Source organism: Leuciscus leuciscus, assembly GCF_965113295.1.
Source record: "Leuciscus leuciscus genome assembly, chromosome: 21".
In the NCBI taxonomy this organism is placed as follows: domain Eukaryota; kingdom Metazoa; phylum Chordata; class Actinopteri; order Cypriniformes; family Leuciscidae; genus Leuciscus; species Leuciscus leuciscus.
This window is the reverse complement of record NC_138745.1, coordinates 17,830,706-17,857,045: the sequence shown is the minus strand read 5'-3', so window position 1 is coordinate 17,857,045 and position 26,340 is coordinate 17,830,706. Positions and strand designations below refer to the sequence as shown.

At 44.8% G+C, this 26,340-nt stretch overlaps 1 protein-coding gene across 3 annotated transcripts in view; it reads right to left on the bottom strand.

The window, feature by feature from the left end:
• Nucleotides 1-256: 256 nt before the first annotated feature.
• The window catches only part of plcd3b (phospholipase C, delta 3b), a 62,425-nt gene continuing 36,341 nt past the window's right edge, over nucleotides 257-26,340 (bottom strand). For 2 of the 3 annotated variants that reach the window (XM_082152732.1, XM_082152733.1), the window contains exons 14-16: nucleotides 6,379-6,514; nucleotides 832-981; nucleotides 257-748 (exon numbers count right to left, since the gene is read on the bottom strand). In XM_082152732.1, coding sequence (XP_082008858.1) covers nucleotides 621-748; nucleotides 832-981; nucleotides 6,379-6,514 — 414 coding nt within the window. In that variant the 3' untranslated portion in view covers nucleotides 257-620. Of the gene's footprint in view, nucleotides 749-831; nucleotides 982-5,010; nucleotides 6,259-6,378; nucleotides 6,515-26,340 lie in introns of those variants that run through there. The other variant, XM_082152734.1, reaches the window with a different exon arrangement.

Sequence of the window (26,340 nt, the reverse complement as noted above, 5' to 3'; positions counted from 1 at the left end):
TTAGTGAATGAGACCCATCTTTATGTTGTTTCTACATTACTATTTAAATCACAGAAAAAAACGTGTGATTAATCTAGTTAAAGGGTTAGTTCACCCAAAGGGGGTCCGCTCGAAGGGGGTCTCGCCCAGGGTGTAATTCAATGTAGAACCGCCACTGCTGACAACAATTTTAATTTACAGAGAAACAAAATAGGGAAAAAAGATACTTTGCTATATTAAATGTATTCTAGTTTAAGTATTTTTAACAATGTAGTAAGGTTTTTGCATATATATATATATATATATATATATATAAATAAATAAATAAAGCATAAACCCCACTACATTTAAGTATTGATTTAACAATGGAGTAGGGTTTTGGGGAGTAGGAGTAGGAGTAGGGTTCTTTATATATATTAAACTAGAATAAAATGTAATTTAGCAAAGTATCTTTTTTCCCTATTTTGTTTCTCTAAATTAAAATTGTTGTCAGGGTCCTTTTTTACAGTGTGAAATGGCTTCTGCATATAACATATAACTCTCACACAGTGGTGGCAATTTTGGGTCACAAAGTTGATGTAAAAAAAATGTAATTTCCCAGATAAGGGGCACTTCAGGTGCTTTAACTGCACACTTTATCCTCAGGTACTATGTGTGCCCGCTTGTCTGGTAGGGCTGCTGTAGCCAGGAGTGATTTTAACATGGATGAAGAGACTGGAGGGAGACATGCTAGAGCCGTCTGCTTTCAGCAGATGCACATGTCTGTAACCTGCAGAACAAATGTTACAGAATAAGTGTGTGCAGCCAAAACAGGGCAGTTTATGTTCAGTAAAGAATAAATAAAAGTCATACCTGTCCGCATGCTTGTGAAAGGAAATGTAAACTGGCCCAGAAAATCATTACTGGTGGCGTAGTCATGGTCCTCGACCATAAAACGTACTAATACCAGGTCTGGCACATGAAGCTGGAACTTAAAGGTGCAGTCCCACCTGGGGTTAAAGCCTGAGGAGGGTAAAACATGTTTAAATCACATCTGATAAGCCAAAACATTATGACCAATAATTTTTGAAGCGAATATCGCTGATCATCTCCTAACAAGGCCACATATTAAGGTCTGAGTAGATTAGATGGTAAGCAAAAAATTTGTTCTCGTAAACAATGTTTTGGATGCAGGAGAAATGGACAAGAATAAAGATTTAGGTGACTTTGAAAAGGGGCAAATTGTTATGGCAAGGTGACTGGGTCATAGTATCGCAGTAACATCAAGGCTTGTGGGTTGTTCATGGTCAGCAGTGATGAGAATTTACCAACGGTGGTCCGAGGAGGGACAAACCACAACACCGGTGAGAAAGTGTTGTGCCCCCAAGGCTCATCCATGCATGAGGGCAACAACAGCTATCCTGTCTGGTAAGAGCCAATAGAAGGTCCACTGTGGCATCATTACTGTGGCTCTTTAAGTCATTATTTTAATGATGGTTATGGGAGGAATGTGTCACAACACAGTGCATGACACTGCTGCATAGACGCAGACCAATCAGAGTGGCTATGATGACCCGTCTACCGTTGAAAGCAATTACAATGGGCATGCGAGCGTCGGATTTCTGAGCAGTGTAAGAAAGTCGCATGGTCCAATAAGACGCATTTTCATTTATATGACGTGGACAACGGTGCTATTTAACTGAAGTGATGGCACCAGGATGCATTGTGGGACTACGAGGAGCTAGCGGAGGGAGTATGTACCTAAACCTTGTTACAGACCAGTGTTCCCTTGTGGAAGTGGCCTCTTTGCCACACTGCACACATTGTTCAGGAAAAGCCCTCTTGTGGTCTTCGGTCACTTTTAAAATGAAACTTGGTGACTTATGGCACTTGGTATTTGAACACACACAAAATTGGGGCATGATTTGAAAAGGCTAAGTGGTTGTAAAAAAAAAAAAAAAAAAAAAAAAAAAAAAAAACACTTGTGGTCTTCACGGTCAAATATGACCGCCATAGGAAGTGAATGGGAAATGGGCAAAAAAAAAAAAAAAAAAAAACAGAACATTTTGATTGCGTACAATCTACAAATCAGCCACAATGAAGAAAAAAAAAATCAAAAAATAGGTCAAATAATATCAATAATTCAACCACAATGCAGTAAAAAGTGGACAGCAAGGAAGAGGTTATACTCTAAACATCAAGAGTGCAAAACAGACCAACTTCACTCACACACACAAACGAACTGGTAGGGCTATAACCATACAGCAAAAATGAGTCAGAAGACTGAAATAAGATGTTGAAATTAGATCAGATCCAGATGGATTAAGCTGTGATAAAGCACAGGAAAATATTGCAACAAAGTTTGTTTCCAGAAGAAAATAGCATCACAGTCCAGCTTAAGTAAGTTCCGAGAGGTTTCATTTTTGTTGTAAAAAAGTTTTTACATTGTCCAATAGATCCTTTTCCTATTTAGCACCAAAACTCTGGAGCAGTCTTCCGAACATTGTGCAGGAAGCAGACACACTCTGTCAGTTTAAATCTAGACTTAAAACATATCTTTTTGACCTAGCATACACATAACACATTATAAAATTCTATAATTCAATGTTAGGCTGCATAGATTAGGTCAGCCGGAACCAGGAACACTCCCCATAAATCCTGATGTACTCGTTACCGTCATGATTCTCGTAGAAGCAGAGACGGTAGTCGGATCTAAATGCAGCAGTAGACTTTGACTCAGAACAGGATAGACTCAACACAGGATAAACTCAGAACAGGATAAACTCAGAACAGGATAAACTCAGAACAGGCAACAGGTACATGCACACGCAACCTACATACAATAACTGACCAGGAACAAGAGAGCACACAGGGTTTAAATACACAGAAGGGATCAGGGAACGAGACACAGCTGGGGCAAATGAGAACAACGAGAGGGACCATACAAACTAACAAGACAACACACCTGAAACAAGGAAACTAATGATTAAGCAAGCTAGGGATAATTGAATACAATAAACACCGGCAGAATCAAGGAGACTGAATGAAATAAAACAAAGTCCAAACACTTGACAGAAACATGACAAAAACAAAACCTGGTCGTCACAGTTACATCATAAAAAGAATGGCGTCTACGCTAATATTAGCCTCTCTGTTTATCCCGAGGTTTACCGCAGTCCGTCGTATCCAGATCTGATGAAGGACCTGCGCCTGGACACGATGACAACGCAGTCCTTAAGTGTCAACTAGTCTCTCCCCTGTGAAGGCCCCCTTCTCCTTCCCTTTACCTCGGTACAGATAAAACGTTGTCAAAATAGTTCCGGTTCACATGGCTACACGGAAGCGATAAATAATTCTGTATAATAATTTAAGACCAGACAAGTAATTTGTTGAGGTCAAGTTGTAAAGAAAGACTACATGCCTGCACACATTCAAATGCGCATACCTATAGACTGAACATGTAATACGCATTTGTGTGCTGTCAGCGTTTTCACAGGTTTGCATTTTTAAAACTTGCGCAGAGATAAAAATGATTATTATTGTTATTAATTTATTTTTTCAGGCCTTGTCCCTTGGAACCTATTTTGGGGTTTGCGTTCTCGAGAAGCCAGGCACTTTTGTTGTGTGGGTGAGTAGGCCGGAGCGCATTAAGGGTTTTCTGTTGGAGAGTGTCGTGTAAGCGACCCCTAGGTTAATGTAAAGATCTTTGCAACGGAAGTGAATCAATAAAAACTAACTTTAGCTGGACAATAACTTTATTCTAGAGCTTCTGTAAAGCCAAAACAATCTCTGTTACTTTCATTTCCAATTATCTGTAACAAAACAGACACTCCAAACAAGTGGATTGAGATGAGTAACAGTTTATTGAATAAATATAAAAAGCAATAACGGGACCTGAAGAGGAGGAGATAATAACAGGGGGAATGGATCCGGAGATACTGACTGTCTTTGAAGATGATGGATGAAAACGTGGAAGAAGCACACACCAGTGTTTGGGAGAGAGGAGATAAGCAGGCACAACGAAGGAGACGAGGAGGAAGACACAGGAGGATCAGGAACACGGACTGGAAGACGGAGATTCTTTGATGAAATAACTTCTGAGGTAAGCAATGAGGGTAGTCTTTACTCATGTACGAGACCAGACAAAGTGTCAGAGTGAAGTGTGTGCTTATAAGTGCTTGAGGTGATGGCGTGCAGGTGCTGGTGATTAATATTCAGGTGATAGTGATCTCAGTGATTGGGTGGTGGTGGAGCCTGGCTGATCCCTGACTTTAGGCTTGTTTGAGATGAGCAAAATCTGCGCAGAATCGATCACCGGTGATCAGCGCGAGATGCATGCCGGTTAGAAATGTGTCCGAGTGCGGTCCGCCTTGCTCTGATGTCATGCTGACGTATGTCAAAAAACTCTTGCGACAGCAAGTCGGACGTGTCGGATTCTGCAGTCGAGCGCAGTTGCTCTCCACTGACTGCGCTGATCAAAAGCATGATGGGAAACGACTTACTGACGACACAGCTTAATGCTCATTGGTTTAAACAACCGTGATGTAGCCTATTGTTCTCTTTTAAACTGTTTGATTTTAAAACTCTGATATCATGTTTTATGTGTATATGTCCCAAACTATCTGACAGTGCGATCTCTTTGGGTTATGCAATGTAATTTTTTATTAAAAAAAAACAACAAAAAAACAAACAAACAAAAAACACATATGTCTGTATTAAAGAAAAAAAGATTGATAAACATGTATTTGGAATGGAATTAAATAAGTACTTTGGGTGTCTTGTTCATTATATTTATTTTCATATAAAAGCAACAGAACTTAAATTCCATCCAGTTTATTAGCAACACTGTGCACGAGCGTGAATCCCGTGAATCCCGCGATATCCATCTTTGATCTCACAGGTATCAGTTCCACTGCGAGAAGAGAGAACTGTCCGGCTTGCCTGCGCTTTTTTCACTCCTCCTCTCACTGCAGCCGCCTACTCTCGCATACATTCCAGGCGAGGCAAGGCGCATCTCAAACAAGCCTATTATCACTGTAAAGCTGCTTTGAAACAATGTATATTGTTAAAAGCACTATTTAAATGAAGGTGACTTTTGTGCGTATGTAATGGTTATAAATGAGTAAAGCTGTAAAGCTGCTTTGTTAACAATCTATATTGTTAAAAGCGCTATATAAATGAAGGTGACTTTTGTGCGTATGTAATGGTTATAAATGAGTAAAGCTGTAAAGCTGCTTTGTTAACAATCTATATTGTTAAAAGCGCTATATAAATGAAGGTGACTTTTGTGCGTACGCAACGGTTATAAATGAGTTTTACATATTCAGGTATCGCACTTCTTTTCAGGTGACACATTTTCAGGTGTTGCTTCGCACTTTTGACCGCAAAGACAACAAGTGTGACTCCCAAATGAGGACCACAACAGGGACCATGATAAAGAGTTCAAAGGTGTTGTCCAGGGGGCGTATTACAGAACCTTTCTATCTTAAGGCTTAAGTTAAGATCTGACATGTTAATTTAGGATTTTTCACAAATTTGTATTACAGAAGCAAATCTTATCTTGATTTAGGATTCTTATCCTATCTTACAAAATCTCATCTAATCTGTAAGAAATCTTTAACCTCTCCATCGTGTTCGGTAATCAACTTTTAGGTCTGTTACCAAGCAAACAACAACGCGAAAAGCAGCTGCTTTGAAGTAAGTGCTAGAGAATGGAGAAACGAAATAGGTGTGCTTTAAATTAAGTGCTGCCGAAAGAGAAGTTTTGATAAGCTTGGTAGAAAAGGCAAAGCCTATCAGTATATTTCATGGGAGTCTTCATCTTGTATCATTAATAAATGTGACTTCATTCTCAGACAGAGCTATTGTTATGTGATTTTTAGAGTTGGCTTTCAAATAATTTTGAAGTTAGGACACTAAAGTTAAGACACTTTTTAGAATTTTTTGTGGAGTTAGGATGCTTCTGTATTACCCTTTTCCTATCTGTAGTTAAAATAAGATTATGCACTTAAGAAATGCCATTTTGTTATAGCTTTTGTTCAAAATGAGGTTCTAACTGAAATTGCCATGGTTACCAAACAGATAAGATAAGATTCTAAAGTTAGATATTTCTGTAATATGCCACCTGGTCTCTAAATTTCCCAGATCTCAATCCAATTGAGCATCTGTGGGATGTGCTGGACCAACAAGTTTGATCCATGGCAGCTCCACCTCGCAACCTACAAGACCTGAAGGATCTGCTTCTTCTAACACGGTGCCAGATACCACAGGACACATTCAGGGGTCTTGTTGAGTCCATGCCTTAGCGGGTCGGCGCCGTTTTGGCAGCAGGCAGAGGACCAACAGCATATTAGGCAGGTGGTCATAAACTTTTGGCTCATTAGTATATAATTAATAAATGTCAAAAAATGTATGAAGTACCATTATTGTCAATGCGGTGCGTCTTCTTTGTGTTGTTGTCTATGGGAGCCCCATAAGTCTGCACCCATACAAGAGGGTCCACGATGGAGCTGAGCTTTTCTTTTTCAGGTTTAGGCAGCTGCTGGGCTGAAATCACCTAAAACAAGACAAATATATGATTATGATTTTACCAGGAAGAACATCCCTGCTTATAAAATACAGCATAGAGCTGGTCTAGCTGGTGGACAGGCATATTCTGTTCTCAAGCAAAACGGAGCTGGTGAAGCTGGTTCACCAGCATGGTCTTGCAGAGTTGAGTGTGAGTAGGCCAGCTGTCTGTATGCAAGCAGTGTTTTGGGGACAAACATTGTTTTTGCTTGCATATTTCTATATCTAACACATTAATGATGTAAAGGAAAAACAATTTTCATAAGGTTAAAACATATGATTTATTGAATTATATGATTATAACTTTGTCATTTCTTTTGTTCCCTCTCCTGAAAGTAGAACGTCTCCGTTACGTCAATGACGACGAATGGGGTTTCGCTTAGAAAGCCTCTCACCTTCGAGTATACAAAACGAGCCAATGGCAAGAAAATGCCATGGGGCTGCGGAATTTGCATAGCGTAAGTCCGCCCCACCTCGTGGGTATATAAGGAAGTACGCTGGCAACATGCAGATATGTTTCTTCGCTGAGGAGCCGAGACTGAACTCCGGCGTTCCAGCGTTCGAGCGGAAGTGGCAGGGAGACGTAGCGTTTCAGTTCCCTACTCAGGGAACGAGGGTTACATTCGTAACCGAGACGTTCCCTTTCGTGGTCACTACAAGTTACGTCAGTGACGACGAATGGGGTTCCCAGTCTAATCACGCCACCTCGGCTGTCTTCCAGTGCCCTGCGTAAGTCTGAGATCCCTGTCGTGAGGCTAGCACGGACGAAGGACTCCTACTTAACACAGGAATACCAAGGTACACTGGGAAGCATATCTCAGTGGAAATATGCAATTATTGCCTGCCCGAAGGGGGGGGACTTAGGGATACACATATGACCCGGAGGAGGATGCATATGGGGAATCACTGGGGTGTCCAGCCGCAGGTGGAATATTTCAACCCCAGGGGTGGCAAGGTGGCTTGCAGAGGGAAAGACACATGCTCAGAGAGGCTTACAATGGAAATACACATGTGGGGGTCGCCCAGAGGGGGAACCATGCACATGGAGGCACCTAGCTAAGCGCGAAAGCTGCCAGTGGCATAACTCTGGTGTTGGCGTCAACAGCGCTGGAGGAACTCAGGGCCTGCGGGGAGGCTCACCTGAGGAGAATAATCGCATGTATCCCGTCCGTGGAGAGGAATGGCGAGCAAGCGAAGACACCTGAGCAGAATCTAGTACCCGCTGGTTGAAGCGAGTACATGAGAAGAAACTGGCTTCACTCTGAGATTGTGGAATCTCGCGAATGTCGCCCAGCCTGCGGCTCTGCAGATGTCTGTTAGCGAGACTCCATGCGCTAGAGCCCATGGCGAGTCGACCTTGCTGCTGGTAGACAAAGCAATGGCGTCCACTAACCAGTGAGACAAACTTTGCTTGGAGAGAGCCTTTCCCTTCAGCTTCCCACCATAACAGACAAAAAGCTGGTCTGAGGTCCTGAACACTGTGTTACACTTCAACGCATAGGCATGTCTTGTGGACAATGCTCTAGCGGAAGTGATGGTAGCCACCACCGTAGGTGGTAGGGTACTCAAACCTGCCCTGTCCCATCCAGGAGCCACACGTGGAGGTTCCAAAGATCGGGGCGAGGGTGCCACAGGGTGCCCCCGTCCCTGTGTGAGGAAGTCCTTCCTCAGAGGCATGGGCCAAGGAGGTGCTGTCGCGAGGAGTACAAGTTCGGGGAACCAGGTCCGATTGTGACAATAAGGGGCAACCAAAATAACCTGCTCCTCGTCCTCCCTGATCTTGCACAGGTCGCAATGGGTCGAGTCGTGGGAGGCAAACAGGTCTACCTGTGCGTCCCCGAACTGATCCCAGATCAGCTGAACCGTCTGGGGATGAAGTCTCCATTCTCCAGGGAGAGGCCGAAGCCGTGACAGCTCGAAGCGACCTCGATGCTTCTGACTCCTTATGAGGAGGTAGCGTAGACCACCTTGTCGGTTGATGTATGCTACTGTCGCTGTATTGTCTGATCGGACTAGTACGTGCTGACCCCTGAGCAGTGCAAGGAAGCGGTGCAGGGCGAGACGTACAGCCAGCAACTCGAGGTAATTGACATGCCAAAGGCGCTGGGGTCCTGTCCAGGAGCCTGCGGCAGCATGTCCATTGCACATGGTGCCCCAGCCCGTGGTGGAGGCATCTGTTGAGACAACACATGCCTGGAAACTCGTTCTAAGGGCACTCCGGCCAGTAGAAAGCTGAGGTTCGTCCACGGGGTGAAGGTCTGATGGCAGGCCGGAGTCACTGGGACTCGGAACGTGGCGTGTTGCCATGCCCACCTCGGGACTTGATCATGAAGTCAGTGCTGAAGCGGTCTCATATGAAGCAACCCGAGCGGCGTTGCTGTGGAACCGCACTTTTGCCCTCAAATTGACGGAGGCAAGTCAGCAGTGACTGCGCGCGCTCGCTCATAAGCTGCGCGCCCATGGTGACCGAGTCGATTTTCATACCGAGAAAAGAGATCCTCTGCACGGGGCAAAGTTTGCTCTTCTCCCAGTTGACCCGAAGGCCCAAACGAGCTAGGTGCCGGAGCACTAGATCCCTGTGTTTGCAAACCTGGTCTCGAGAGTGAGCTAGGATCAGCCAGTCGTCGAGATAGTTCAGGATGCGAACCCCGTGTTCCCGTAGAGGAACAAGGGCTGCCTCGACGACCTTCGTGAAGACGTGATGAGACAGGGCTAGCCTGAATGGGAGAACCGCGTACTGGTACTGTATGCCTGCCCCTCGAAAGCAAACCGTAGGAACGGTCAGTGTCGAGGTAGAATGTAGACATGGAAGTAGGCGTCCTTCAGGTCGATCACTGCAAACCAATCCTGTGGCCGCACAAAAAAATGCGTTTGGCCGTGGCATCCTGAACGATAGCCTGTGAAGGGAGTGGTTCAGGACGCGGAGGTCCAGGATTGGCCATAACCCACCGGATTTCTTCGGGACAATGAAGTAGGGGCTGTAAAGCCCGGACCTCATTTCGGCTGGAGGGATAGTCTCGATCGCACCCTTCGCCAGTAGGGTGCAACCTCCACACTCATGATAGGGGCATTGTGAGTGGCCACCGACCATAGTGAAGTGGCCTCTCCTGAAGCGGGGGGGAGACCGTGCAAACTGAATTGCATAGCCGAGCCTGATGGTTCGGGCGACCCAGCGGAACAGGTTGGGAGCTCTAGCCAGGCTCCCAAGAACTGTGCCAGCAGGGTCATGCGAACCACAGACGTACCCTCGGTGGTGCAGCAAAGTGGAATGACCGGCCCGGAGGAGGCCAGGGAGGACCAGCGTTCCACGGGGCGTGCTCTGGCAGGGGTCTGGCGACAGAGGGGGACGAGAGGGGCGAGGCTCGTGAACGGCGTGCACTGTCATCCACAGCCTCTTGGGGCTCGGAGGAAGGAGCATCAGTTCTTGAAACAAGAGATTCTCCCCTGGCCCTCCACCGGGGGAAGGAGTGGCCCTGCTACCAGCTCCTGAGAAGAACTGAGCCCTAACTTCAAGCTGCCCGTCTCGAGAGTGCTGCTTAGCCTGGCGTTTGGCCAGCTGCCCGGGGCCGGTGAAGGCTCGAGGGGAGGAGCCGCAGGGAGGCGGCCTCGACAGGAAGCAGACTAAGGAGACCGCACGGACGGATGACCGTTGGTACAGAAGGCCTCAGTCCGCTTCGGGGGGTCGAAGACTGTTGGGCGCAGTCCTCAACCACACCGCCAAGCAAGCCGCCCGTCTCAAGAGTGCTGCCTAGCCAGGCATTTAGCCGGCTAAGGGGCGGCGACGGGCAGTGCCGCCCTCCTGCAATCTTCTCCTGCTCGGGGCCAGCGAAGGCTCGAGGGGAGGGGCCGCAGGGAGGCGGCCTCGGCGGGAAGCAGACTAAGGAGACCGCAAGGACGGATGACCGTTGGTGCAGAAGGCCTCAGTCTGCTTCGGGGTGGGTCGAAGACTGTAGGGTACAGTCCTCAACCACACCGCTGAGGAGCCCAGCCTGGGACATGGGGGAGCTGAGAAAATGAATTCTCACACCCCCTCACATCAACCTGGCTAAGCCCATTCCTGGACCACACTTGTGGACATCACCTGGCCCGTAGAGCGAGGTCAGTAGTGTGCATGGCGGATCGACCAGCCCAGACATGGGAGGCATAGCGTCCCTGCGTGGAGGCGTGGTCGAGTTTCCGCATTCTGTCAGTGTTGGCCAGGGAAGGACCAGCATTCCACGGCGGCCTGGTCTGACAGAACTCCCGGGTCAGCACTGCCTCGAAGGCGGCACACAGCACTGCATGCCTGTGCCACGATAGTGACAGAGAGGTGACGGGCGTCCTGATGCACGTCCAGGAGAAAGGCACTGGGGGCGCGTGCTGTAAAGCAACACGCGCCCAGGAACCAATCGTCAAGCCTACAGCGCTCGGGAGGATGGCGGCGCCACTCCAACCGATGCTTTCAGCTGCCCGGGAAAGCATGGCCATCAGCTCTGGATCTGACTCGACTAATGCTGACACTCCCGAGGAAGGCAACGCAGTCGAACCCTCATTTCGAACCCTCAATCCAGCCCGCCTTGTGATGCTGTGAGTGACATGACACCATCTGCTGGAGCCCTGAATGAAAACACTGGGTCCCCGAGAGGAACCAGGCACACACGGAAGCCCCACGGTTTGCGATGTGGAGGGGGGCGTGGCCCGAGGAATGCTCGTTGGTATTATGCCACACCGTAACCCTCAGATCACCCTGGCCACCAGCCAAAGTATCCCCTCTCGAGGAAGAGATAGATTGGGGTGTGGCAGAGGGGACTCTACCCACATGGAGATCATTGAGTCTCGATCTATAAACATCTCGATGGTCATGTTCCCGCAATGAAAACATGACTCATCTACGAGCGCTGCCGAGCGTGATTAAGCCCAACACGCGAAACAGCGCTCGTGACCGTTAGGCAGATGAATCACGCGCCCACATCCAGTAAATACACGGGCGAGCCGTCTTGAAAAAGACGTGTCGCGTGCAGCTCTTTTAGAGAGAGGAAAAAGCTCAGCAGAGTGCTGAAGCGCCCAGGGAGAAACACACTGTCGGCAGATCACTGCACAGATCAGCAGCAGGCAATGCGATCTCGCTGGAACGCGCCGTCACACCAACACACTGAAGAGCCGCTCCTCTCGTAGAGTGAAGATGATTCAGAATGGCTTGTAGGAGTGAAGAGAACTCTTGACTCCGAAGCGAAAACATATCTGCATGTTGCCAGCGTACTTCCTTGTATACCCACGAGGTGGGGCGGACTTACGCTATGCAAATTCTGCAGACCCATGACATTTTCTTGCCATTGGCTCGTTTTGTATACTCGAAGGTGAGAGGCTTTCTAAGCGAAACCCCATTCGTCGTCACTGACGTAACTTGTAGTGACCACGAAAGAGAACTGAAATTTTTAATGATTACATTATTAATCAGTAACTAGTAAACTGGTAAAACGTTTCAAAGCATTAATGGTCTCCTGTTTCACAAGATCTGTACACAAATCAGTTAAAAAGCATAAAAACATTTAAAGAATAAATGCCTAATAAAAGCATAATCATTACCAGTTTGTTCAATAGCAGGAGTTATGAGTGCTTTCAATGGGACATTTAGTAAAAACTTGATATTGAAAGTTTAAAACTGAAAGTTGCTGTTTTTAAAGACTTTTTCAAAGTGCATATAGTAAAAGTTATGTCAGTGCAGCCAGGAACATGACATGTTGTTGAAATGAGCATACACTTTCAACAATTGCTGAAAGAGAATTTAGTCAACCAAAGTCAATGGCCAAGTGCTCAACTAAAGTGAAAACTAATCACCATAATGGCGAAACATCTTTAAACAGACTACAACAACCTCAGTACATGTATCATAGTGATGTTACATTTGACACTGAAGCTTCAAAGCGCGTATCGAGTACGCAGGTCCGCATGAAGGTCCGTACCGGAGCGCGTATTGTTTTCAGAGAAACACGTGATCAACGAAAAACGAAGCCTCACTTTCTTTCCAGTCACATGAATGCTTCACTTCACGTGTCGGAATGCTTGAACCCAGACCACTACTCTACAGGTTTTTGGAAGTTTGTCCATTTACTAACATTTTTGTGTGTGTGTTTAATATATATAAATAAGCCTACAGCCTATGTTACATGATCATATATTCTGACACATAAACAGCATAGAAACCATAAAATAACTAGACCAACATTTACTTGCATCAAGCAACTCTGTTGGTATTTTTATTTCTGTATAGTATTAGGCAAGGCAAGGCAAGGCAAGTTTATTTATATAGCACATTTCATACACAATGGCAATTCAAAGTGCTTTACATAGAAGAAATTAAAATAATAAAAAGAAACAAGAATAATTAAAACAGTTTAGAAAAATAAAATGAAATACAATACAGTACAGTCGGACGAACAGCGGCACAGTGCTCATTCAGTAAATGCATAGCTAAACAGAAGTGTTTTGAGTCTGGATTTGAATGTGACCACTGTAGGAGCACATCTGATCTCTTCTGGAAGCTGGTTCCAGCTGTGGCTGGCATAATAGCTAAAAGCAGACTCACCATGCTTAGAGTGAACCCTTGGTATTTCTAGCTGATATGATCCTAATGATCTGAGTGATCTGTTGGGTTTATATTCAGTGAGCATATCTGCAATGTATTGAGGTCCTAGGCCATTGAATGATTTATATACCAGTAATAATACTTTGAAATCAATCCTAAATCTAACTGGGAGCCAGTGTAAAGACCTGAGGACTGGTGTGATATGTTCATATTTTCTGGTTCTGCTCAGAATCCTGGCGGCAGCGTTCTGTATGAGCTGCAACTGTCTTATGAGCAGAACCAGAAAATATGAACATATCACACCAGTCCTCAGGTCTTTACACTGGCTCCCAGTTAGATTTAGGATTGATTTTAAAGTATTATTACTGGTATATAAATCATTCAATGGCCTAGGACCTCAATACATTGCAGATATGCTCACTGAATATAAACCCAACAGATCACTCAGATCATTAGGATCATATCAGCTAGAAATACCAAGGGTTCACTCTAAACATGGCGAGTCTGCTTTTAGCTATTATGCCAGCCGCAGCTGGAACCAGCTTCCAGAAGAGATCAGAGGTGCTCCTACAGTGGTCACATTCAAATCCAGACTCAAAACACTTCTGTTTAGCTATGCATTTACTGAATGAGCACTGTGCCGCTGTTCGTCCGACTGTTTGTACTGTACTGTATTTTACACTATTTTTCTAAACTGTTTTAATTATTCTTATTTCTTTTAATTATTTTAATTTCTCCTATGTCAGCAGGGCATTTAGCCCGAAACTGTAAATGCCCACTCAGAAGGTGATAATGTGAAAGTGATTAATGTGGGTTTGAAAGTAGAACAGTATTTAAATGACGATATTAAAGTTTTCGTCTGAGAAAGAATGTGAACGCAGTGCTAAAGTGCTAAAGAAAGTGGAAAGAACGTGTGAGTAAATGAGGGAGAAAAGAAAGTTAAAGGAAAGTTGATAGATGGAAGTCGTAAGAAGATTGAAGGTTAAAAGAAGGTTGAAAGATTTAAGTCTTAAGGGAATCCTTTGAAAGAAAGATCTATAATAAATATTCTTTTTTTATTTTTTAAAAGTACTGTATTTTATTTTATTTTTCTAAACTGTTTTAATTATTCTTATTTCCTTTCATTATTTTAATTTCTTCTATGTAAAGCACTTTGAATTGCCATTGTGTATGAAATGTGCTATATAAATAAACTTGCCTTGCCTTGCCTTGCCTTATGGTCTTTTTGGGAAGGCCAGTGAGGAGTCCATTACAATAATCCACCCTGCTGGTGATGAAAGCATGCACAAGTTTCTCTAAGTCTTGTCTGGAAACAAAGCATCTAATTCTTGCAATATTTTTCAGATGATAGTATGCTGATTTAGTTATTTCTTTGACATGACTACTGAAACTAAGGTCTGACTCTAGTGTCACACCAAGATTCCTGACTTGATTTTTAGTTGTTTGACCCCTAGAGAGAAGGTATGCGTTCACCTTGAGAACTTCATCTTTGTTTCCAAACGCAATAACTTCAGTTTTGTCTTTGTTTAATTGAAGAAAGTTTTGACACATCCAACTGTTGACCTCATCAATGCATTGGCACAGGGAGTCAATGGGGCTGTGATCATTAGGCGATAGGGCTAAGTACAGCTGTGTGTCGTCTGCATAGCTGTGGTAAGCAATTTGGTTGTTTCTCATTATTTGGCTCATTGGGAGCATATACAGGTTGAACAGGAGTGGCGCAAGAATTGAGCCTTGAGGGACTCCGCATGTCATGGATGTCCACTCAGACTTATGGTCTCCTATACTCACATAATAACCTCTCCCATCTAAGTATGACCTGAACCATTTTAGGACTATCCCAGAAAGCCCCACCCAGTTTTCCAGCCTGTCAAGAAGTATGTTATGATCGACAGTGTCAAATGCAGCACTGAGGTCGAGTAGTACCAGCACTGATAATTTGCCTGAATCAGTATTTAAGCGAATATCGTTTATTATCTTTATGAGCGCTGTCTCTGTGCTGTGATGCGGTCGGAAACCAGATTGAAAATTATCAAAGTATCCATTCGAGCTTAAGAATTTGTTCAGCTGATTGAAGACAACTTTTTCAATGATCTTGCCTATGAAAGGAAGATTCGAGATCGGTCTATAGTTGCTTAATATGGTCTTATCCAGATTGTTCTTTTTCAGGAGGGGCTTGACAACTGCAGTTTTCAGGGAGTTTGGAAAACTCCCAGAGAGAAGTGAGGCATTTACCACTTCTAGAAGATCTGCTTCTAAACTGTTTAACACACTTTTGAAAAAAGATGTGGGAAGTGTGTCAAGGGCGCATGTTGATGTTTTAAGGTGTTGTACGGTTTCTACCAAAATTTTGCCATCAATTTTTTTTAAATCAGACAAAGTTACTACTTTTTCAGGTGGTCTGATCTGTCTGACCCCAGCACAACTCAAGGATGTGCTGATCACCTTTCTGATATTATTGATTTTGTCAGAGAAGAAAGAAGCAAACTCACTGCACTTGCTGTTTGAGAGCATTTCACTGGGAATCTGTCTTGGGGGGTTTGTCAGTCTCTCTACAGTAGCAAAAAGAGTGCGTGTGTTGTTTAAATTGCAGTTTATAATATTTGAGAAGAAAGTCTGTCTAGCTTTGCCTAGTTCCATATTGAAAGCATGAAGGCTGTCTCTGTAGATGTTATAATGGACTACAAGTTTTGTCTTCCGCCACATGCGCTCTGCTTTTCTGCATTGTCTTTTCATATTTTGCACCGCTGTTGAGTTTCTCCAAGGTGCTTTTTGTCTGCCACTCTTCTTCCTGACTTTCACAGGAGCAATATCATCAATTGCACTTTTAACTTTTGAGTTAATAGAATCAAGGAGAAAATCAACAGAGTCAGCAGATATGCTTGGTGTTAAGGATATAGCCTTCATAAATAGTACACTAGTGTTCTCATTTAAGCATCTCTTCTTGACAGACTCAGATCTAGCTTCAGTGGCAGGAGAGATCAATATATCAAAGAAAATACAGAAATGATCAGACAGTGCTACATCCTTAATAACAATCGATGAGATGTTTAGACCCTTACTGATAAGTAAATCTAGAGTGTGTCCATGATTGTGTGTGGGTCCATGTACATGCTGAGTCAGATCAAAAGTTTTTAAAACAGTTTTGATTTCTTTTGCCATATTGTTTTCTGCATTATCTATGTGAATGTTAAAATCTCCAGCAATGGCAAAACAGTCAAACTCTGAGGTAATTGTTGATAACAGTTCTGTAAATTCCTCAGCAAAGGCTGGAGAGTATTTTGGAGGCCTGTAAATAATGATGAGTAAAATGCGTGGAGCACCTTTTAATACAATACCCAGATATTCGAAATACGTGTAGTTCCCAAATGATATTTGCTTACATTGATAGATATCTTTAAAAAGAGCAGCTAGACCCCCACCTCTCTTAACAGCTCTGCAGACACTCATAAAAGTAAAGTTAGGAGGGGCTGTTTCATTGAGGATTGTTGCACTGCAGCTGTCTTCTAGCCAGGTTTCATTTAGAAGCATAAAATCCAGGTTGTTTGTGGTTATTAAGTCATTGACTAGAAGTGATTTATTTTTAAGTGAGCGGATGTTTAAAATTGCTAACTTAACAGTCTTACTTTTTTTCCCTACACCAATCTTAGTTAGACGTGCAATAGGCACCAGATTAGTTGAGTTTGCTGTACGGCTATTGAAGGCCTTAGACTTTCTATCTTGTAATAGAACAGCAATAGAGAAAGATACAGGCACACTGGGTTCCCGCTTGTTCTGTAAACATTTGAGAAAGTTACTGTTATCAAAACGGGGACCCGACACACATCACTGAGAGCTGGTATCAGTTGTTTTTGGTTCACCTCGAGCAGACGGAGGAGGGTGTGAGCCCTGGCGTTGTGGCAGAGGCCGAAGAGCTCTCACAGAGGCAGGGGGAGGGCGAGCTGGGCCTGCAGGCTTTGGTGGTAGCGGTGCCCGACGTTTTTTGGTTGATATCTGGGGGCTTGCAGCAAAAGAGTGTGATAGTCTGGTTCCAGCATGCACAAGTTCTTCCATTTTCTGTGAGAAGCACAGGAGTGGAGTTGCTGGCGAGAGGGAGAACGTGTCTGGTGAAAGGGGCTGTTGCTCTGGTGTTATAGGAGGCTGTGATATGCTGTCCTGGCTTCCCTGGCTGTTTTCCAGGAAGTCGTCCTTGGGTGCTGAATCTTGGAGCAGTTCTGATGTGTCTGTCTGTGGTGAGCTCTGTGGGCATGGCTCAGCTGAGATTGTGTCCGTGAGCAGAGGTTGTTGTGGCTCAGTGGTGTTATCATTGTCCTTGTGTGATATGTCAACATCATGAAGTGAAGTCCTGTGGTCATTCATACTGTGTCCAGGTGTGTGTGTGCCGTTCTGATTGAGTGGATTGGCACACACTGCAGAAGGATGATTGAGGGAGAAGTAGATGTTGTCCTTTAACACTCTTGAACCAAGTTTGTTTGGGTGATGGCCATCCCGATGAAATAGTTGTCTCTGACTCCAGAAGAGATTGAAGTTGTCAATGAAGTTTACTCCTTTTATATTGCAGGTTTTTTGCAGCCATGTATTAATCCCAAGCAACCGTGAAAACCTGTTTGTTCCTCTTGCTGGGAGTGGTCCACTGATGAATGTCTGAACTTTCAGTTTTTTAAGTGTTTCAAAAAGTTAATTGAAATCCTTCTTAAGGAGTTCTGACTCCAATTGTATTAATACAATTGTTACATTTATTTTATTGCCACACCTTAATATGTGAATTATATTATCAGAAAACTGAACATTTAGCGTTGTCAGGCTTTTATTTGTGCTTAATGGATAAAACAACGGCGCTGCACACTCAGCTGCTCATAAACATGGCTGCTATAAATTTGACCTGCCACAAGATGGCGCTGTTTTCGACACTCTTGGTGCTTCGAATCTTTCAGGGGAAAGCCTCAGTGCTTTCATGAGGCTTCATTTGCCCATCCCTAATGTATCATATGAAATAAATAAAACCAAACTGGTTTGTAATAAGTGAATATGGTAATACTGTTTTTGGAGTTCCTCTAGTGAGATATTGATTTTATTTGCAGTTGATTTCATTTAAAGCAGCACTCAGTAGCTTCGGGATTTCTTCGCTGTATTCTCGCTTTTTGCTCGCAGGTTTCTCTCTAGAGCTCCCCCCACAGCTTCGGACTATATATTTGACAACACTGTTGTAAAAACTCGTTGGTGATTCTCAGACACCATGGCTAGTAGATCAACGACATCAAAGCAGACGGGACATTCTTTAAAACGTCTTCTTCATTCGGGTTCGGACAGCGTGAGGGAGCGCAATAATGACAGCATTTTAGCAGATTTCTTTTGGCCGTAAAGCAATTGTTTACATCGCGAGACCTGATATCACGCGAGACTTCCTGACGCAGCGGCCGGCGGCCCGCCGGCTCAAAGTTACAAGTGCGTATTTTCCGCTCACGGGCATCAGGGGGGTGCGAAACGACCACCATTCAACCCGAAATAAGTAATATAACCACTCCAATGACTCCGAAGCTGTTCAGTTAAGGTAAAAAAAGTTACTTAGTTCACCTTTAAGGCTGTGTGGCTGTAAGTCATTTGTAGTTGTGTAACGGTTCATGGGTTCACTGACTCGCCCTCGCTATGTGTGTGCGTGTTTGTGTGTATGGGCGCGGCTGATTAGCATGGCTGATGAGCTGATCAGCACCAGCTGTTTCGAATGTGGAGTCCTATTTATTGTCTGTTACCTCGTCCTGTCTTTGTCAGATCGTTGTTTGAGGCTCTCCAGGGATATTCTCACCGCTCACCGTGCTGTCTCCTGTGTTCTCAGTCCTGGTTCCTGTGGAGTTTGTTTCCCGAGTTTCCTTATGGATTTGCTGCTTTTCCAGTGACTACTTCTGCCCATTGCGTCCCTGCGTTACCAAGCCCGGATTCTACATCTGCCCACCTCGACTCTGACCAGCATCTCTTCTTTCTTCAATAAACTCATTACTGTTCACTCGCATTTGGATCCTTCTGACTTTTTCCTTTTGAGTTATGACAAGTTGTGTTTCTGCTCATCTCTTCCTTTTTATCCTGTTCTTGTTGTTCCTCTTATCTTCAGTAATTCTGCTTGTTAACTGTAGGTGTCATCACCAATGTTCTATCATCATTTGTAGAATGAATCTACTTTATTTCACTAACTGCAGCATTGCTTCAGTGTTACTTTTACACTCTATAGACTTGGACCATATGAAAACTGAGCAGTGTTTGTTTAACACTGGGGATTTTTATTGTGTAAACGTGTAACCAGCAACATGTGTTTTTCTTTATTAAATAATTCATTTAAATTCAAGTACAAACACACACTATGAAACATGATGTGTAACACATACACAAGTTTTGTTGTGGTCTTGCTGGGATCATACCAGCACCCAAAAGACAACATATGCTGGTCCACCAGCATCCTATGCTGGGATCCAGCAAACCAGCAACCAACATCCCATGCTGGAAGTATTTTTTTTCATGTATTTTTTAGCAGGGATTTAAAACACACTATAGAGAGCGTTGCTGCAGATCTTGGAATCATTCCAAGATCTGCTTTTGACTATGTGAAGCGATGTATGTAATTTACTTATATATCAGGTTGTTTTCCAACAAAACTGATTGAACATGATCAGTGAGCCAATCCAATCCCCCCCCCCCCCCCCCCCCATTTCGTGCCCATCCGGTAAGGATATGGTTTAATTTCTACTGTGGTGCTGATAACGGAGCTCTTTTAAATGTAATACAAATGCGTAGGGGTGTGCAATATGATGGTTTTTGATCGTGGATGATTAAAATGCCTCCAAGATCTGCTTTTGAAGAAATATCGTAGTATCGTGCTACAGTGTATTCTATCAGTTCAGTTCTGGTGCCTCCGTCGCCACATACTGTAATCTACAACGCGACGTATATTCACATGACACTCTACAATATAGTGGTAGAGTTACACTCACAGGACACTGCAGTTCATACAAGTTCATTATTTGCCTGTGCATTAAAGCTTTGCCTGTTAAACATTTAATATGCGTGCTGTTGCGCGGTTCTAACTAACGTGTGATTTCACGGCCACGGGAAGTGGGGGCGAGAGGGAGATTTAAAAAAAATGTAGGCCTATTAAAAATATTTTGCACAATTTATAAATTGGAAAAAGGAAGAGACAACTGGATGTCGGACACTATACAAAATGAAATAATTGAAAAGTTTGCTCATGCTATCCAGAGGGTAATTGTTGCCCGCTCATCGCACTGCCGATTTTATGGCCTCACAGCTGACGGTACAACTGACATTAGCACCACTGAGCAGTTCTCCTGCAGTCTGAAATATGTTGACAGCAGCTTGGAGCCTCACACTGTGTTTTGGGGATTTTATAACGCCTGGGACAGCACTGGAGAAACTCTTTTCAGTTGCATCAAGGATATTTTTTTAAGACTAAACATCCCCATTGAACGCATCGCAGGATTTTGTTTTGATGGAGCAGCTAATAAGTCAGGGTGTTTTTCAGGTGTGCAAGCTCGGCTTAAAGAGCTAAACCCGCACTCACTTTATGTGCATTGCAGCAACCACTCACTGGATTTGATTCTTCAAGAAGTCGCGCGTAAAGTGAGTCTTGTAACCGATACTTTGAACTTTGTTCAGGGTGTCTCATCTGTGATAAGAGAGTCATCAAAGCGAAAACAGCTCTACCAATCGTTTTTTGGCTGTGATGAGGTTGCTGTCAACATCTTAGGCCTTTGCCCGAAAAGGTGGTGTATCCGTGACATGTCCATGTCCACTCTCCTGACTACACTGCACGAGCTGAAGGATGACAAGAGTGTCAGGGGGGACAGCAGAGCAAAGATCGGGGGACTCTACAAACAGGCTTTAAAAGGGAGAACATATTTTGGTCTTTTATGCTGCCATGCCCTGTTCGAGCCCTGTGAAGCAGTTGCCACAAGCCTAGAGAGTGCCACAGCAAGTGCGCAAGGTGCACTGGAATGCACAGGTGTGCTGAGAGAACAAATAGCCACACTCCGGGATGATGCAGTTGTGGACAAGCTGATCCGCAAGGTTGAAACCTGCGCATAACAAACCTCCCTGAAAATGCCAGACACCAAACTAGAGAGCCAGAGGCAGTTGCGCATGGCGCACAAACAGTGGTTTGGCGATGTAGTTTTTTCGAGGCTATTGATGTGATATCGGCGGAGCAGGACAGAAGATTTGATCAGGCCAGTATGAAGCATGCCGCAAAGCGAGAGAGGGCTGTTATCAAAGCAGAAGAGGGAAGGAGCGTCAATCTGGAGGCCCTTCAGCTCCCGGAGGAGCTTGACACAGACCGCCTTGAACTCCAGCTCAAAATGCTTAGGCCAAGCATCGCCAAGCAGCTTGCCGATGTCACAAAAGACAGCGGGTCTAAGTGTGTCACAGTCCAAGATGTAGGGCCCTATTTTAACGATCTGAAACGCAAGTGTCAAGCGCAAAGCGCAAGTAACTTTGTGGGCGGGTCTTGGGCACTGTTGCCATTTTCCCGGCGGGATAAATGACTCTTGCGCCAGGCGCAAATCTAAAATGGGTTGGTCTGAAGTAGCTTCATTATTCATAGGTGTGGTTTGGGCGTAACGTGAAATAAACCAATCAGAGCGTCATCTCACATTCCCTTTAAGAGCAGACGCGCTTTTTCCATAGCGGATTGCTATTGTAACGGCGGATTTGCCAGGCGCGCGCCAGGAGCGGTTCACAGCCAAGGAGAGCAACGCTCTCGTCACGGCCGTAAAAGAGAGAAGTTACATTGAAATGGAGAAACCCACCCAAATTAACTTCGGTTAAACAGGCGTATGATAATTTGGGTAAATGTGTAAGCTAGATGTATGCTTTTATAATAAATTGTCTGTCTATCTATCTATCTATCTATCTATCTATCTATCTATCTATCTATCTATCTATCGTACTATCGTAATAATGTATGATTTGCAAAAATGAAAACTGCTGCTTCTGTGTAGATGAGAGAATCAAAGTGCGCGTTGTGCACACGCTACATTGATTATGGCCAAGTATGCGCCCTTAAAATAGCATATGAATAACATGCGCAACGCGCCACTGACTTTAAACTATTTTTTCTTGGTTAGTGGCGCAATTGTTTTCTAAACCATCAAAATAGCATGAAGGAACGTTTGCGCCGGAACACGCCTCCTTTTTTGCGCTGAACCGCCCAGGGAGCGCAAGTTCATTCCCTAGTTTAGCGACGTGCTTCTGTGGAGGGAAAAGCGCGCTTGGCGCAGGTGCAAAATAGGAATGATACATGCGTCGGTTTCCAAAGTCAATTGAGCTGGGTGCAAGATAGGGCCCGTAGCATCATGTTTGACAAAGCTCCAGCCACAAACAACAGCGATGTTTTCAGAGACAGAAAAACTGATCGAGTTATGTCTGTGCCTACCCATCTCCGTGGCCTCATCCGAGCGCACTTTCTCCGCCTTGCGTCTTTTGAAGCGTCACCATGACCCTTGCGTCACCATGACCCAGAAAAGACTCACACACCTTTCGCTGATGCATACCAACACAGACATTCTGAACTTTATCTCCACGACCCCTGAGCGCACCTCGACATTTGGACACCTGTTACCAGGGCACCCTGCCTGTAGCTCAGGTAAGAACATGGTGCCGCCGCGCTTCTAACATTTATTATTATTATTTTATTATTATTATTAAGTGGGATCAGCTTTGACTAGCCAAGCAATTGTAAGTAGTACACTATATTATTTTTGCAAGGTGGTGGGGATGGAGATGTAGAGTGTTATTTTGATTGTGTGTTCTTTGCGTAATGGATGTGGAGAACTGTTAAATAACGTTTAAATAGTCAGAGATTATTTCCTTTTGGTTTGTGTAAAAAGGTTGGAGATGGAGACAGAAAGCGTTATTTTGTGCATGTGTTCTTTGTGTAATGGATGTGTAGAACTGTTCAATAACGTGCTTAAATAGTGAGAGATTATTTCCTTGTGGTGTGCGTAAAAGGATTTTGGAGCTAATAGAGTTGCGTGTGACATAAACGTGCAGTGATTCAGGTTCATGCCAGCTGATCAAATCGATTGCATTGTTATAGCGTTATTGTGAACTTTAATTAATATTACATGTTGTCATAATATTATTTGTTGTATCTAAATATGTTGTATGTATGTATATCTGGAGTTGTAACGAAAGTAATTCCCCCCTGGGATTATTAAAGTATTTCTGATTCTGATTCTGCTTCTGATTAATAGCGCTCATCTGAGAACTGATGATGCCTGTGTGTTTCAGACCCTGGCTGTGTGCACTGAAGTGTATATGACAATAAAGTAGTGAATCTCAATGTATTTATTTTTTAAATGTATTTTAAATAGGCCTATAGGCTCATAGGTTTTTTGTCCAAAAAAACAACCACATTTTTCACAGCACCCCCTTTATGACAATAAAGTAGTGAATCTCAATGTATTTCTTTTTTAAATGTATTTTAAATAGGCCTATAGGCTCATAGGTTTTTTGTCCAAAAAAACAACCACATTTTTCACAGCACCCCCTGTTCAAAATTACTTCCAGCGGCTCTGTGCGATTTTCTGAGCGTGTACACCCGAAGCACACACACTACGTCAAACAATAAGAATTTATACAGTGATGTCTATGTAGTGTTTTATTTTTATATTTGTTCATTTCATTTCTTTCTTGAATGCTACTGTTAAATACACCTACTGTAGCTGGACAAATAAAGCCCTGTTTATTTCATTTGTATATTGTGTTGTGTAGCCTATTTTTATTTGTGCCACTTTGGCCTATAATTGTCTGCCATTCTTTTTTTATTTCATATTTTGATACCTTGTAAGGCTTTGTTTTTAAAATAGGGAAACGTACTCGGTTACTAACGTAACCTCGGTTCTCTCTAGAAGAGGGAACGAGTACTGCGTAAGATATCTTACGCTAGGGGAAAATCCTTTTTCCGCGAGATATTGAAGCCAAAAATTATCCTTAATTTTGTAATAATGCAAAACGCGTTGCGGCAGCATGCAGACATAGGCGAGGCAGCTCGCGCGCCTATTGGCTGCTCTGCGGCAACTGCAGCAGCCTATCGAGCGAGGCCTGGCGTGACGCCAGACCCAATCAGGGCACTTCGCGCCCGCTGCGTCACGTCCCGCCGAAATGGGCGTGGTCTAGGCCTATAAATACCGCTCGCAGGCAGCTATTATCTGGTTTTTCATCATCGAAGCAACCAGAGCGTGTGCATGCACGGCAAGATACGCAGTACTCGTTCCCTCTTCTAGAGAGAACCGAGGTTACGTTAGTAACCGAGTACGTTCTCTTACGAGAGGTCTCTCGTACTGCGTAAGATATCTTACGCTAGGGGACCCAATGCAAAACGCCGTGCATGCTGAGATCTGACACCAAAGACCCAAGGGCGAAAGCCCGGGGTACATATAGTGCACAATCACTCAGGGAACTCACAGGGAGTCCGGGAAGAGGGAGGGGCGAAGCCGCACTCTTCCACATATGGCAGCGTCGCTGAGACGCGAATTTCATCATACAGACAGGGCGGGGTACGGCCTGAACTGATGGGGGAATGTGGGTCTTACACAGTTTGCCCAGGCACATCTCGTGCTGCTACTTTTCACTGTCGAACATTGAGCTGTGCTCAGTAGACGCAGCATTCTGAGCTGATAGCATCAGGTCAGATAATACTGGTAAACTTAGACCGACAGCAGCCTGGCCTGCAGGGCGGGAACCTCTAGGTTATAGAACCTTATAAATGTAGACGGGGAGGCCCAGCCTGCCGCCATACAAATATCTTGCAAGGCAATCCCACTTGACCAGGCCCACGAAGAGGCCACGCCTCTCGTGGAGTGCGCTCTGACACCCAACGGGCACTGCATGCCCTTGGAGGCGTATGCCAGCGCTATAGCATCAACTATCCATCTGGATAGGCTCTGTTTCGACGCGGCTAGTCCCTTAGAACGTCCGCTAAACGAAACAAAGAGCTGCTCCGTCTGTCTGAAAACAGACGAGCGAGACACATAAGCTCGTAATGCCCTGACTGGGCAAAGGAGGCTCGCGTCTCTTTCCTCATCAGGGACCGGTAGGGCTGACAGGGAGATAACCTGCGCCCTAAACGGTGTGTTGAGGGATTTTGGAACATAACCGTGCTTAGGTTTGAGTATAACTTTTGAGTCATTAGGCCCAAACTCCATGCACGCCGCGCTCACAGAGAGCGCGTGTAGATCCCCTATGCGCTTCACTGAAGCGAGAGCCAGCAGAAACACAGTCTTGAAAGACAGGTGTTTCAAATCAATTGACTGTAAAGGCTCAAATGGCGCACCTTTCATGGCTTCCAGAACCGTAGAAAGGTCCCATACGGGGACTGAGGGAGGTCTGGGAGGATTCAGTCTCTTAGCCCCTCTAAGGAAGCGGATGACTAAATCGTTCCTTCCTATTGACTGACCAAGCGTTGTTCCTGAGAACGCTGCTATAGCCGCCACATAAACTTTGAGCGTGGAGGGGGCCCTGCCCTCATCCAACAGCTCTTGCAGGAAGGAAAGCACCTCCGTCACACCACAGTCTGTGGGTGACACACCACGGGCTGTGCACCAGCCCGAAAACACTGACCATTTCGAGGAGTAGAGCCGTCTCGTAGACGGAGCTCTAGCCTGCGTGATCGTGTTTAATACTCCTTTAGGGAGTTCAACATGTACCCGTTGATGGCCCAGACATGAAGGGACCATAGTTCCGGGTGAGGATGCCAGATCGAGCCGTGGGCCTGTGAGAGGAGGTCTCTCCTCACTGGTACTGGCCACGGGGCAGTACTTGCTAACTGCACGGTGCCACCAGCAATACTGAGCATCCTTCTTCCCTGATCCGCTCTATCACCTGAGGCAGGAGAGAGACGGGGGGAAAAGCATAGAGCGGGCGGCGGGCCACACATGGGCCAGCGCGTCCCTGCTCTTGGAGAAAAATTCCGGACAGTGAGCGTTTTCTTGAGACGCGAACAGGTCTACTTCCGCTCTGCCGAATTTCTTCCACAGCAGTTGGACTGTCTGTGGGTGTAGAGACCATTCGCCTGCCGGAACATTGTTCCTGGACAGTCTGTCTGGTCCTATATTCAGGAGCCCTGGCACGTGCGCTGCTCTGAGCGAGCGCAGGTTGCACTGAGCCCATACCAGGAGGCGTTCTGCCAGCCTGTACAGGTTCCTGGACCTGAGGCCGCCCTGGTGATTTATGTAGGACACCACAGA